The sequence below is a fragment of the Scyliorhinus torazame genome, chromosome 29, assembly GCF_047496885.1.
Source record: "Scyliorhinus torazame isolate Kashiwa2021f chromosome 29, sScyTor2.1, whole genome shotgun sequence".
Taxonomy (NCBI): domain Eukaryota; kingdom Metazoa; phylum Chordata; class Chondrichthyes; order Carcharhiniformes; family Scyliorhinidae; genus Scyliorhinus; species Scyliorhinus torazame.
In genome coordinates, this window is record NC_092735.1 from 16,252,308 (window position 1) to 16,267,809 (window position 15,502).

General features: G+C 50.9%; 1 protein-coding gene across 1 annotated transcript in view; it reads right to left on the reverse strand.

The window, feature by feature from the left end:
- Positions 1-2,525: 2,525 nt before the first annotated feature.
- sgsm3 (small G protein signaling modulator 3) overlaps positions 2,526-15,502 on the reverse strand; it is a 151,455-nt gene continuing 138,478 nt past the window's right edge. Inside the window, 1 exon segment of the mRNA XM_072492116.1 lies at positions 2,526-2,604. Within this exon segment, the coding sequence (XP_072348217.1) occupies positions 2,526-2,604 (79 nt within the window).

Here is a 15,502-nt window from a genome sequence, read left to right on the forward strand (position 1 = left end):
ACCCAAGAGCCCAGCCAAAACCCCCCTGCTCCCCCACACAAAACCCCATGAAACACAGAAAACCCCCTCCCCCCCACAAACCCACCCCATCACACACAAACCCCCTACCCCTCCACACACACAAACCCATCCCTCCCCCACACAAACCCCCTACCCCTCCACACACACAAACCCATCCCTCCCCCACACAAACCCCCACCCCTCCACACACACAAACCCATCCCTCCCCCACACAAACCCCCCACCCCTCCACACACGCAAACCCCTCCCCCACACACAAACCCATCCCTCCCCACACAAACCCCCCAACCCCCACACGCAGACAAACCCCCTCCACCCACACACGCCCCCTCCCCCATACACACAAGCCCTCCTCCCCCCCACACACAAGGCCCTATCACCCCACACACAAGGCCCTATCACCCCACACACAAGGCCTATCACCCCACACACACAAGCCCCCCTCCCCACACACACAAGCCCCCCTCCACACACACCACCCTCCCCCCACACACCCACACACCACCCTCCCCCACACACCCACACGCCACCCTCCCCACATACGCACACACAAACCCCCCTCCCCCCACACAAACCCCCCTCCCCACACACACAAACCCCCCTCCCCTCACACACTCAAACCCAATCCACCCCACATACAAACCCCAATCCTCCCCCCCACACACACACAAACCCTCCTCCCCCTCACACAATAAAACCCTCTCTCCCTCACACACAAACCCCCCCCCTCCCCTCACACACAAAATCCCCCTCCCACACACACAAACCCCAATCCTCCCCCTCAAAAAACCACCACACGATCCCTCCCCTCCCCCCCCGCACACACAACCCCCCAACCCACATAAGCCCCCCTATCCCCACACCCACAAGCCCCCCTCCCCCCACACCCACAAGCCCCCCTCCCCCAGACCCACAAGCCCCCTCCCCCACACCCACAAGCCCCCCCTCCCCCAAACCCACAAGCCCCCCTCCACCCCCGCACCCACAAATGCCCCTCCCCCTCACAGAAATCCCCCTCACACAAACCCCCCCTCCCCCCTCACACACAACCCCCTCCCCCTCACACACAAACCCCCCCTCACACACAACCCCCCCTCCCCCTCACACACAAACCCCCCTCCCCCTCACACACAATCCCCCCCTCACACACAAACCCCCCCTACCCCTCACACACAAAACCCCCCTCCCCCTCACACACAACCGCCCCCCATCCGCCTCAAACACAACCCCCCCCCCCCCTCCCGCTCACAGACATACAAAATATATGACCCACACACTCATCCTCCATTGCAACCCCGGCACACCCCTCCAAACACACAGACCCTCCACCCCATTCCTCACATGCACACTGAACCCATGGCCCTAATACGGAAACAGACCATTCCTCAAACACACAGGCAGCGCCCCCTTACTCCAACTCAACTCCCCAAAACATAGCGAGGAGCCCCCCGGAAATTCCTCCCTCTTGCATCCGTGTACGTGGATCAATTGGCAGGCATGGTGACACAGTTGCACTACAGGATGTAACGTCCAGCGGAGTGGACACAGGCTCATTGTAGGAGGGGACACCGACTCGCTGTAGGAGGGGACACCGACTCGCTGTAGGAGGGGACACGGACTCGCTGTAGGAGGGGACACGGACTCGCTGTAGGAGGGGACACGGACTCGCTGTAGGAGGGGACACGGACTCGCTGTAGGAGGGGACACGGACTCGCTGTAGGAGGGGACACGGACTCGCTGTAGGAGGGGACACGGACTCGCTGTAGGAGGGGACACGGACTCGCTGTAGGAGGGGACACGGACTCGCTGTAGGAGGGGACACGGACTCGCTGTAGGAGGGGACACGGACTCGCTGTAGGAGGGGACACGGACTCACTGTAGGAGGGGACACGGACTCGCTGTAGGAGGGGACACGGACTCGCTGTAGGAGGGGACACGGACTCGCTGTAGGAGGGGACACTGACTCACTGTAGGAGGGTACACCGACTCACTGTAGGAGGGGGACACCGACTCACTGTAGGAGGGGACACGGACTCGCTGTAGGAGGGGACACGGACTCGCTGTAGGAGGGGACACGGACTCACTGTAGGAGGGGACACGGACTCGCTGTAGGAGGGGACCACGGACTCACTGTAGGAGGGGGACACTGACTCACTGTAGGAGGGGACACGGACTCGCTGTAGGAGGGGACACTGACTCACTGTAGGAGGGGGACACGGACTCACTGTAGGAGGGGGACACGGACTCACTGTAGGAGGGGGATACTGACTCACTGTAGGAGGGGACACAGACTCGCTGTAGGAGGGGACACGGACTCACTGTAGGAGGGGACACCGACTCACTGTAGGAGGGGGACACCGACTCACTGTAGGAGGGGGACACCGACTCACTGTAGGAGGGGGACACCGACTCACTGTAGGAGGGGGACACTGACTCACTGTAGGAGGGGACACCGACTCACTGTAGGGTTGCAATGTGCAGTGGATGTAAACTTGGTACTTTCATCATTCTTTGCTCTTTACCTCTTTCTTGGTAGGCAGTTCCCAGTCCTGAGAGAGGCTGAACGCAAACCTGGACAGAACCCTGGAACACAAGAGCGAGAAAACCCATTCAGCAGAGCACAGGCGAAACGGTTTGGGACTTTGGCAAGCCCGAAACATCAATCACAGGTTGAGTTCAATGACGAACGGCGTTGGACAGTTATATTCCCTTTGTTCATCAAGGTCTCCAGTCTCGGAGCTCCCTCTCCGGGTAATTCCCCCTCCTGTTCCAACACCTAAACTATGTCACAGAAATACGGAATGTGGCCCTGTTTCTGAAATTTGCAGTGAATCCAACAAGTATACACGACTGGGGTATCCCATCGAACATCAGGGGCGTCATTCTCCAACCCGCCGGGGGCTGGCGCGAATCCCGCCCCCGCTGGTTGGCCTAAGTCTCCGGCACCGGAGATTTGGCGGGGGCGGGAATCGAGCCGCGCCGGTTGGCGGGCCCCCCCCGCTCCATTCTCCGGCCCGGATAGGCCGAAGTTATGCCGATAAATTGCCTGTCCCGCCGGCGTGGATTAAACCACCTTTTGAACGGCGAGACAAGGCGGCATGGGCGGGCTCCGGGGTCCTGGGGGGGGGGGGGGGGGGGGGGGGGGGGGGCGCGCGGCGATCTGGCCCCGGGGGGTGCCCCCACGGTGGCCTGGCCCGCGATCAGGGCCCACCGATCCGCGGGCGGGCCTGTGCGTGGGGGCACTCTTTCCCTTCCGCCTCCGCCACGGTCTCCACCATGGCGGAGGCGGAAGAGACTCCCTCCACTGCGCATGCGTGGGAAACTGTCAGCGGCCGCTGACGCTCCCGCGCATGCGCCGCCGGGGATGTCATTTCCGCGCCAGCTGGCGGGGCAACGAAGGCCGTTTCCGCCAGCTGGTGGGCGGAAATTCCTCCGGCGTCGGCCTAGCCCCTCAATGTTGGGGCTCGGCCCCCAAAGATGCGGAGCATTCCACACCTTTGGGGCGGCGCGATGCCCGTCTGATTGGCGCCGTTTTGGCCGCCAGTCGGCAGACATCGCGCCGTTTCGGGAGAATTTTGCCCCAGATCCTCACCAGCGGTGAGGCGGGGGAAGGGGGAGAGGAGGGGGAGTTGAGAGGAGGGTTCAGCACTGCATGCAGGAGGCCGGTGTAATATATCGATGGCAGGTTGGTTAGCAAATTAGAATGTTTGGTATTGATGGGTCCTTGGCAGCATAGAACATAGAACAATACAGCGCAGTACAGGCCCTTCGGCCCACGATGTTGCACCGAAACAAAAGCCATCTAACCTACACTATGCCATTATCATCCATATGTTTATCCAATAAACTTTTAAATGCCCTCAATGTTGGCGAGTTCACTACTGTAGCAGGTAGGGCATTCCACGGCCTCACTACTCTTTGCGTAAAGAACCTACCTCTGACCTCTGTCCTATATCTATTACCCCTCAGTTTAAAGTTATGTCCCCTCGTGCCAGCCCATATCCATCCGCGGGAGAAGGCTCTCACTGTCCACCCTATCCAACCCCCTGATCATTTTGTATGCCTCTATTAAGTCTCCTCTTAACCTTCTTCTCTCCAACGAAAACAACCTCAAGTCCCATCAGCCTTTCCTCATAAGATTTTCCTCCATACCAGGCAACATCCTGGTAAATCTCCTCTGCACCCGCTCCAAAGCCTCCACGTCCTTCCTATAATGCGGTGACCAGAACTGTACGCAATACTCCAAATGCGGCCGTACCAGAGTTCTGTACAGCTGCAAAATGACCTCCCGACTCCGGAACGCAATCCCGCTACCAATAAAGGCCAACACTCCATAGGCCTTCTTCACAACCCTATCAACCTGGGTGGCAACTTTCAGGGATCTATGTACATGGACACCTAGATCCCTCTGCTCATCCACACTTTCAAGAACTTTACCATTAGCCAAATATTCCGCATTCGTTATTCCTTCCAAAGGTGAATCACCTCACACTTCTCTACATTAAACTCCATTTGCCACCTCTCAGCCCAGCTCTGCAGCTTATCTATATCCCTCTGTAACCTGCTACATCCTTCCACACTATCGACAACACCACCGACTTTAGTATCGTCTGCAAATTTACTCACCCACCCTTCTGCGCCTTCCTCTAGGTCATTGATAAAAATAACAAACAGCAACGGCCCCAGAACAGATCCTTGTGGTACTCCACTTGTGACTGTACTCCATTCTGAACATTTCCCATCAACCACCACCCTCTGTCTTCTTTCAGCTAGCCAATTTCTGATCCACATCTCTAAATCACCCTCAATCCCCAGCCTCCGTATTTTCTGCAATAGCCTACCGTGGGGAACCTTATCAAACGCTTTGCTGAAATCCATATACACCACATCAACTGCTCTACCCTCATCTACCTGTTCAGTCACCTTCTCAAAGAACTCAATAAGGTTTGTGAGGCATGACCTACCCTTCACAAAGCCATGCTGACTATCCCTGATCATATTATTCCTATCTAGATGATTATAAATCTTGTCTCTTATAATCCCCTCCAAAACTTTACCCACTACAGACGTGAGGCTCACCGGTCTATAGTTGCCGGGGTTGTCTCTGCTCCCCTTTTTGAACAAAGGGACCACATTTGCTGTCCTCCAGTCCTCTGGCACTATTCCTGTAGCCAATGATGACATAAAAATCAAAGCCAAAGGTCCAGCAATCTCTTCCCTGGCCTCCCAGAGAATCCTAGGATAAATCCCATCAGGTCCCGGGGACTTATCTATTTTCAGCCTGTCCAGAATTGCCAACACCTCTTCCCTACGCACCTCAATGCCATCTATTCTATTAGCCTGGGGCTCAGCATTCTCCTCCACAACATTATCTTTTTCCTGAGTGAATACTGACGAAAAATATTCATTCAGTATCTCGCCTATCTCTTCAGACTCCACACACAATTTCCCATCCCTGTCCTTGACTGGTCCTACTCTTTCCCTAGTCATTCGCTTATTCCTGACATACCTATAGAAAGCTTTTGGGTTTTCCTTGATCCTTCCTGCCAAATACTTCTCATGTCCCCTCCTTGCTCGTCTTAGCTCTGTCTTTAGATCCTTCCTCGCTACCTTGTAACTATCCATCGCCCCAACTGAAACTTCACATCTCATCTTCACATAGGCCTCCTTCTTCCTCTGAACAAGAGATTTCCACTTCCTTGGTAAACCACGGTTCCCTCGCTCGACGCCTTCCTCCCTGCCTGACCGGTACATACTTATCAAGAACACGCAGTAGCTGATCCTTGAACAAGCCCCACTTATCCAGTGTGCCCAACACTTGCAGCCTACTTCTCCACCTTATCCCCCCCAAGTCACGTCTAATGGCATCATAATTGCCCTTCCCCCAGCTAAAGCTCTTGCCCTGCGGTGTATTACTTATCCCTTTCCATCATTAACGTAACGGCACCGAATTGTGGTCACTGTCCCCAAAGTGCTCTCCTACCTCCAAATCCAACACCTGGCCTGGTTCATTACCAAAACCAAATCCAACATGGCCTCGCCTCTTGTTGGCCTGTCAACATATTGTTTCAGGAAACCCTCCTGCACACACTGTACAAAAAACGACCCATCTATTGTACTCGAACTATATCTTTTCCAGTCAATATTTGGAAAGTTAAAGTCTCCCATAATAACTACCCTGTTACTTTCGCTCTTATCCAGAATCATCTTCGCCATCCTTTCCTCTACATCCCTAGAACTATTAGGAGGCCTATAAAAAACTCCCAACAGGGTGACCTCTCCTTTCCTGTTTCTAACTTCAGCCCATACTACCTCAGAAGAAGAGTCCCCATCTAGCATCCTCTCCGCCACCGTAATACTGCTCTTGACTAGCAGCGCCACACCTCCCCCTCTTTTGCCTCCTTCTCTGAGCTTACTAAAACACCTAAACCCCGGAACCTGCAACATCCATTCCTGTCCCTGCTCTATCCATGACTCCGAAATGGCCACAACATCGAAGTCCCAGGTACCAACCCATGCTGCCAGTTCCCCTACCTTGTTTCGTATACTCCTGGCATTGAAGTAGACACACTTCAAACCACCTACCTGAACACTGGCCCCCTCCTGCGACGTCAAATCTGTGCTCCTGACCTCTATACTCTCATTCTCCCTTACCCTAAAACTACAATCCAGGTTCCCATGCCCTGCTGCATTAGTTTAAACCCCCCCAAAGAGCACTAACAAATCTCCCCCCCCCAGGATATTTGTGCCCCTCAGGTTCTAGATGTAGACCATCCTGTCTGTAGAGGTCCCACCTACCCCAGAAAGAGCCCCAGTTATCCAGAAATCTGAATCCCTCCGCCTGCACCATCCCTGTAGCCACGTGGTTTAAATGCTCTCTCTCCTTATTCCTCATCTCACTATCACGTGGCACGGGCACAACCCAGAGATAACAACTCTGTTTGTTCTAGTTCTGAGCTTCATCCTAGCTCCCTGAAAGCCTGCCTGACATCCTTGTCCCCTTTCCTACCTATGTCGTTAGTGCCAATGTGGACACGACTTGGGCTGCTCCCCCTCCCCCTAAGGACCCGGAAACACGATCCGAGGCATCACGTACCCTTGCACCTGGGAGGCAACATACCAAACGTGAGTCTCTCACGCTCCCACAAAATCTCCTATCTGTGCCCCTGACTATAGAGTCCCCCCAATTACTAATTGCTCTGCTCCTCTCCCCCCCTTCCCTTCTGAGCAACAGGGACAGACTCCGTGCCAGAGGCCCGTACCCCAATGGCTTACCCCTGGTAAGTCCCCCCCCCCACAAGCATGGATTAGAAGTCGGCTAAGAGGTAGGAAACAGAGAATTTCCCAGACGAGGGGAGAGTTCCCTGGAGCTCAGTGAGGCTTTTTCTGATTTGTCTCAATGATTTAAGAGATGGGTGTGGCGGGAAAAATCTCTAAATCTAGGGCACCACGGTGGCGCAGTGGGTTAGCCCTGCTGCCTCACGGCGCCGAGGTCCCAGGTTCGATCCCGGCTCTGGGTCACTGTCCGTGTGGAGTTTGCACATTCTCCCCGTGTTTGCGTGGGTTTCGCCCCCACAACCCAAAGATGTGCAGGCTAGGTGGATTGGCCACACTAAATTGCCCCTTAATTGGAAAAAATGAATTGGGTACTCTAAATTTATAAAATAAAAATCTCTAAATCGGAAGATGAAACTAAGCTAAGGGGAACAGTGAATTGCGAGGATGACGCTGAGCGACTTCAGAGACACGCTGACAAGTTGGCCAATTGGGCAGACACCTGGCAGATGAATTTCAATGCAGAGGAATGTGAGGCAGGCAGAAGAAACCTGGGGAGACAATATAGGCTCAATGGTACCACTTTGAGGGGAGTACAGGAGAAGAGGGACCTCGGGGTTCAAGTGCATCATTCTCTGAAGGTGGCCAGACAAGTTGAAACAGTTGTTAAGGTGGCTTATAGGACCCTTGGGTTTATAAATAGATGTGGAGATGCCGGCGTTGGACTGGGGTGAGCACAGTACGAAGTCTTACAACACCAGGTTAAAGTCAAACAGGTTTGTTTCGATGTCACTAGCTTTCGGAGCGCTGCTCCTTCCTCAGGTTTATAAATAGAGGCATAAGACCATAAGACATAGGAGCGGAAGTAAGGCCATTCGGCCCATCGAGTCCACTCCACCATTCAATCATGGCTGATTTCAACTCCATTTACCCGCTCTCTCTCCATAGCCCTTAATTCCTCGAGAAATCAAGAATTTATCAACTTCTGTCTTAAAGACACTCAACGTCCCGGCCTCCACCGCCCTCTGTGGCAATGAATTCCACAGACCCACCACTCTCTGGCTGAAGAAATTTCTCTTCATCTCTGTTCTAAAGTGACTCCCTTTTATTCTAAGGCTGTGCCCCCGGGTCCTAGTCTCCCCTGCTAATGGAAACAACTTCCCTACATCCACCCTATCTAAGCCATTCATTATCTTGTAAGTTTCTATTAGATCTCCCCTCAACCTCCTAAACTCCAATGAATATAATCCCAGGATCCTCAGACGTTCATCGTATGTTAGGCCTACCATTCCTGGGATCATCCGTGTGAATCTCCGCTGGACCCGCTCCAGTGCCAGTATGTCCTTCCTGAGGTGTGGGGCCCAAAATTGCTCACAGTATTCTAAATGGGGCCTAACTAATGCTTTATAAAGCTTCAGAAGTACATCCCTGCTTTTATATTCCAAGCCTCTTGAGATAAATGACAACATTGCATTTGCTTTCTTAATTACGGACTCAACCTGCAAGTTTACCTTTAGAGAATCCTGGACTAGGACTCCCAAGTCCCTTTGCACTTCAGCATTATGAATTTTGTCACCGTTTAGAAAATAGTCCATGCCTCTATTCTTTTTTCCAAAGTGCAAGACCTCGCACTTGCCCACGTTGAATTTCATCAGCCATTTCTTGGACCACTCTCCTAAACTGTCTGAATCTTTCTGCAGCCTCCCCACCTCCTCCATACTACCTGCCCCTCCACCTATCTTTGTATCATCGGCAAACTAGATCTAGATCGTTAATATATAAAGAGAACAGCTGTGGCCCCAACACTGAACCCTGCGGGACACCACTCGTCACCGGTTGCCATTCCGAAAAAGAACCTTTTATCCCAATTCTCTGCCTTCTGCCTGACAGCCAATCGTCAATCCATGTTAGTACCTTGCCTCGAATACCATGGGCCCTTATTTTACTCAGCAGTCTCCCGTGAGGCACCTTATCAAAGCCCTTTTGGAAGTCAAGATAGATTAAAAAAACAGGTCCTCAAGGGTCATAATCTCCGGATTACTGCCCGAGCCACGTGCAAATTGGCATAGGGAGGCAAGAATAAGGGAAGTTAACACGTGGCTGAAAGAGTGGTGTGGGAAAGAGGGGTTCCTTTTCATGGGACACTGGCATCAGTTTTGGGACAGGGGGGACCTATACCGTTGGGATGGTCTCCACCTGAACCGAGCTGGGACCAGTGTTCTGGCGAAAAGAATAAATAGGGTGGTCAATAGGACTTTAAACTAAAGATTGGGGGGGAAGGGAAGGGAAAGTCAGGGAACCAAGAGGTGAAGTAATCAGTGGGAAGCGTACCTGCTTAGGAATACAAAAAAGCACGAAAGACAAAACTCAGGAGAGGTTACGATAGTCCCCATCCCACAAAATATGACACAGTGTATGGAAAGGCTCAGTAAACCAAGGTCCACCACACTAAGAAAACAAAAAGGGACGGTCAATAGAGAATTAAAGGTGCTATATTTAAATGCGCGCAGTGTACGGAACAAGGTAGATGAGCTTGTGGCCCAGATTGTGACTGGCAGGTATGATGTGGTAGGCATCACAGAGACATGGTTGCAGAGGGTTCAGGACTGGCATTTAAACATCCAGGGATTCACAACCTATCGAAAAGACAGGGAGGTGGGCAGAGGGGGCGGGGTTGCCTTGTTAATTAGGAATGAAATTAAATCAATAGCACTAAATGACATAGGGTCAGATGATGTGGAGTCTGTGTGGGTAGAGTTGAGGAACCACAAAGACAAAAAAACCATAATGGGAGTTATGTACAGGCCTCCTAACAGTGGTCAGGACCGGGGGCACAAAATGCACCACGAAATAGAAAGTGCATGTCAGAAAGGCAAGGTCACAGTGATCATGGGGGACTTCAATATGCAGGTGGACTGGGTAAATAATGCTGCCAGTGGACCCAAGGAAAGGGAATTCATTGAATGTTTACAGGAGGGCTTTTTGGAACAGCTTGTGATGGAGCCCACGAGGGAACAGGCCATTCTGGACTTAGTGTTGTGTAATGAGCCAGACTTGATTAAAGATCTTAAAGTAAGGGAGCACTTAGGAGGCAGTGATCATAATATGGTAGAATTCAGTCTCCAATTTGAAAGAAAGAAGGTAGAATCAGATGTAAAGGTGTTACAGTTAAATAAAAGGTAACTACAGGGGCATGAGGGAGGAACTGACGAAAATCGACTGGGAGCAGAGCCTAGTGGGAAAGACAGTAGAACAGCAATGGCAGGAGTTTCTGGGAGTAATTGAGGACACAGTGCAGAGGTTCATCCCAAAGAAAAGAAAGGTTATCAGAGGGGGGATTAGGCAGCCATGGCTGACAAAGGAAGTTAGGGAATGCATCAAAGCAAAAGAGAAAGCCTATAATGTGGCAAAGAGTAGTGGGAAGTCAGAAGATTGGGAAGGCTACAAAAACAAATAGAGGATAACAAAGAGAGAAATAAGGAAAGAGAGGATCAAATATGAAGGTAGGCTAGCCAGTAACATTAGGAATGATAGTAAAAGTTTCTTTAAATACATTAAAAACAAACGGGAGGCAAAAGTTGACATTGGGCCGCTCCAAAATGACGCTGGTAATTTTGTGATGGGAGACAAGGAAATAACCGAGGAACTAAATAAGTACTTTGCGTCAGTCTTCACAGCAGAAGACATGAGTAATATCCCAAAAATTCAGGAGAGTCAGGGGGCAGAGTTGAATATGGTAGCCATCACAAAGGAGAAAGTGCTAGAGAAACTAAGAGGTCTAAAAATTGATAAATCTCCGGGCCCAGATGGACTACATCCTAGAGTTCTAAAGGAGTTAGCTGAAGAAATAGTGGAGGCATTAGTTATGATCTTTCAAAAGTCACTGGAGTCAGGGAAAGTCCCAGAGGATTGGAAAATCGCTGTTGTAACCCCCCTGTTCAAGAAGGGAACAAGGAAAAAGATGGAAAATTATAGGCCAATTAGCCTAACCTCGGTTGTTGGCAAGATTCTAGAATCCATTGTTCAGGATGAGATTTCTAAATTCTTGGAAGTGCAGGGTCAGATTAGGACAAGTCAGCATGGATTTAGTAAGGGGAGGTCGTGCCTGACAAACCTGTTAGAGTTCTTTGAAGAGATAACAAATAGGTTAGACCAAGGAGAGCCAATGGATGTTATCTATCTTGACTTCCAAAATGCCTTTGATAAGGTGCCTCACGGGAGACAGCTGAGTAAAATAAGGGCCCATGGTATTCGAGGCAAGGTACTAACATGGTTTGACGATTGGCTGTCAGGCAGAAGGCAGAGAGTTGGGATAAAAGGTTCTTTTTCGGAATGGCAACTGGTGACGAGTGGTGTCCCGCAGGGTTCAGTGTTGGGGCCACAGCTGTTCTCTTTATATATCAACGATCTAGATGACGGGACTGGGGGCATTCTGGCTAAGTTTGCCGATGATACAAAGATAGGTGGAGGGGCAGGTAGTATGGAGGAGGTGGAGAGGCTGCAGAAAGATTCAGACAGTTTAGGAGAGTGGTCCAAGAAATGGCTGATGAAATTCAACGTGGGCAAGTGCGAGGTCTTGCACTTTGGAAAAAAGAATAGAGGCATGGACTATTTTCTAAACGGTGACAAAATTCAGAATGCTGAAGTGCAAAGGGACTTGGGAGTCCTAGTCCAGGATTCTCTAAAGGTAAACTTGCAGGTTGAGTCCGTAATTAAGAAAGCAAATGCAATGTTGTCATTCATCTCAAGAGGCTTGGAATATAAAAGCAGGGATGTACTTCTGAAGCTTTATAAAGCATTAGTTAGGCCCCATTTAGAATACTGTGAGCAATTTTGGGCCCCACACCTCAGGAAGGACATACTGGCACTGGAGTGGGTCCAGCGGAGATTCACACGGATGATCCCAGGAATGGTAGGCCTAACATACGATGAACGTCTGAGGATCCTGGGATTATATTCATTGGAGTTTAGGAGGTTGAGGGGAGATCTAATAGAAACTTACAAGATAATGAATGGCTTAGATAGGGTGGATGTAGGGAAGTTGTTTCCATTAGCAGGGGAGACTAGGACCCGGGGGCACAGCCTTAGAATAAAAGGGAGTCACTTTAGAACAGAGATGAGGAGAAATTTCTTCAGCCAGAGAGTGGTGGGTCAGTGGAATTCAATACCACAGAGGGCGGTGGAGGCCGGGACGTTGAGTGTCTTTAAGACAGAAGTTGATAAATTCTTGATTTCTCGAGGAATTAAGGGCTATGGAGAGAGAGCGGGTAAATGGAGTTGAAATCAGCCATGATTGAATGGCGGAGTGGACTCGATGGGCCGAATAGCCTTACTTCCGCTCCTATGTCTTATGGTCTTATAACATCCATTGGCTCTCCTTGGTCTAACCTATTTGTTATCTCTTCAAAGAACTCTAACAGGTTTGTCAGGCATGACCTCCCCTTACTAAATCCATGCTGACTTGTCCTAATCCGACCCTGCACTTCCAAGAATTTAGAAATCTCATCCTTAACAATGGATTCTAGAATCTTGCCAACAACCGAGGTTAGGCTAATTGGCCTATAATTATCCATCTTTTTCCTTGTTCCCTTCTTGAACAGGGGGGTTCCAATAGCAATTTTCCAATCCTCTGGGACTTTCCCTGACTCCAGTGACTTTTGAAAGATCATAACTAACGCCTCCACTATTTCTTCAGCTATCTCCTTTGGAACTCTAGGATGTAGCCCATCTGGGCCCGGAGATTTATCAATTTTTAGACCTTTTAGTTTCTCTAGCACTTTCTCCTTTGTGATGGCTACCATATTCAACTCTGCCCCCTGACTCTCCGGAATTTTTGGGATATTACTCATGTCTTCTACTGTGAAGACTGACGCAAAGCACTTATTTAGTTCCTCAGCTATTTCCTGGTCTCCCATCACAAAATTACCAGCGTCATTTTGGAGCGGCCCAATGTCAACTTTTGCCTCCCGTTTGTTTTTAATGTATTTAAAGAAACTTTTACTATCATTCCTAATGTTACTGGCTAGCCTACCTTCATATTTGATCCTCTCTTTCCTTATTTCTCTCTTTGTTATCCTCTGTTTGTTTTTGTAGCCTTCCCAATCTTCTGACTTCCCACTATTCTTTGCCACATTATAGGCTTTCTCTTTTGCTTTGATGCATTCCCTAACTTCCTTTGTCAGCCATGGCTGCCTAATCCCCCCTCTGATAACCTTTCTTTTCTTTGGGATGAACCTCTGTACTGTGTCCTCAATTACTCCCAGAAAGGGGGTGGTCGGGGCGGGGGGGGCGCCGCTTGGGGGAAATACGGCTACGTGGGAACCGGGTGAGGAGCTGGATTGGAAAAGGAGATGGCTAGTCGTCAAGGGGGGGGGGGGGGGTAAAGAGCCCCCCAACCCGGTTGATCACGTGGAATGTGAGAGGGCTGAATGGGCCGATTAAGAGGGCAAAGGTACTCGCACACCTAAAGAAACTTAAGGCAGATGTGGTTATGCTTCAGGAGACGCATCTGAAGCTGATAGACCAGGTCAGACTACGCAAAGGATGGGTGGGGCAGGTGTTTCATTCGGGGCTAGACGCAAAAAACAGGGGGGTGGCCATACCAGTGGGGAAGCAGGTAATGTTTGAGGCAAAGACTATAGTGGCGGATAGTGGGGGCAGATACGTGATGGTGAGTGGCAAATTGCAAGGGGAGGCGGTGGTATTAGTGAACGTGTATGCCCCAAACTGGGATGATGCCAACTTTATGAGGCATATGTTAGGACAAATCCCGGACCTAGAAGTGGGGAAGTTGATAATGGGTGGAGATTTTAATACGGTGCTGGACCCAGGGCTGGACAGATCGAGGTCCAGGACCGGAAGGAGCCCGGCTGCAGCTAGGGTGCTTAAGGACTTTATGGAGCAGATGGGAGGAGTAGACCCCTGGAGATTTAGTAGACCTAGGAATAAGGAGTTTTCGTTTTTCTCCTATGTCCACAAAGTTTATTCACGGATAGACTTTTTTGTTCTGGGAAGGGCACTGATCCCAAAGGTGACGGGAACGGAGTACACGGCTATAGCCATTTCGGATCATGCTCCACATTGGGTGGACCTGGAGATAGGGGAAGAAAAACAACAGTGTCCACCCTGGAGAATGGACATGGGATTATTGGCAGATGAGGGGGTGTGCTTAAGGGTGAGGGGGTGTATTGAAAGGTACTTGGAACTCAATGATAATGGGGAGGTACAGGTGGGAGTGGTCTGGGAGGCGCTGAAGGCAGTGGTTAGAGGGGAGCTGATATCTATTAGGGCACATAAAGGAAAGCAGGAGGGTAGGGAAAGGGAGCAGTTGTTGAAAGAACTTCTGAGGGTGGACAGGCAATATGCGGAGGCACCGGAGGAGGGACTGTACAGGGAAAGGCAAAGGCTACATGTAGAATTTGACTTGTTGACTACGGGTAAGGCAGAGGCACAATGGAGGAAGGCACAGGGTGTACAGTACGAATACGGGGAGAAGGCAAGCAGGTTGCTGGCCCACCAACTGAGGAAAAGGGGAGCAGCGAGGGAGATAGGGGGGGTGAGAGATGAGGAGGGAGAGATGGAGCGGGGAGCGGAGAGAGTAAATGGAGTGTTCAAGGCATTTTACGAAAGATTATATGAAGCTCAGCCCCCGGATGGGAAGGAGAGAATGATGTGCTTTCTGGATCAGCTGGAATTTCCCAAGGTGGAGGAGCAGGGGAGGGTGGGACTGGGAGCACAGATTGAGACGGAGGAAGCGGTGAAAGGGATTGGGAGTATGCAGGCGGGGAAGGCCCCAGGACCAGACGGATTCCCAGTTGAATTCTATAGGAAATATATGGACTTGCTGGCCCCGCTACTGATGAGAACCTTTAATGAGGCGAGGGAAATGGGGTAGCTGCCCCCGACTATGTCAGAGGCAACGATATCGCTCCTCCTAAAGAAGGAAAAAGACCCGCTGCAATGCGGGTCCTACAGGCCAATTTCCCTCCTGAATGTGGATGCTAAGATTCTGGCCAAGGTAATGGCAATGAGGATAGAGGATTGTGTCCCGGGGGTGGTTCATGAGGACCAAACTGGGTTTGTGAAGGGGAGACAGCTGAATACAAATATACAAATGATGATGCCCCCACCAGAGGGGGAAGCGGAGATGGTGGTGGCGATGGATGCCGAGAAAGCATTTGATAGAGTGGAGTGGGATTATTTGTGG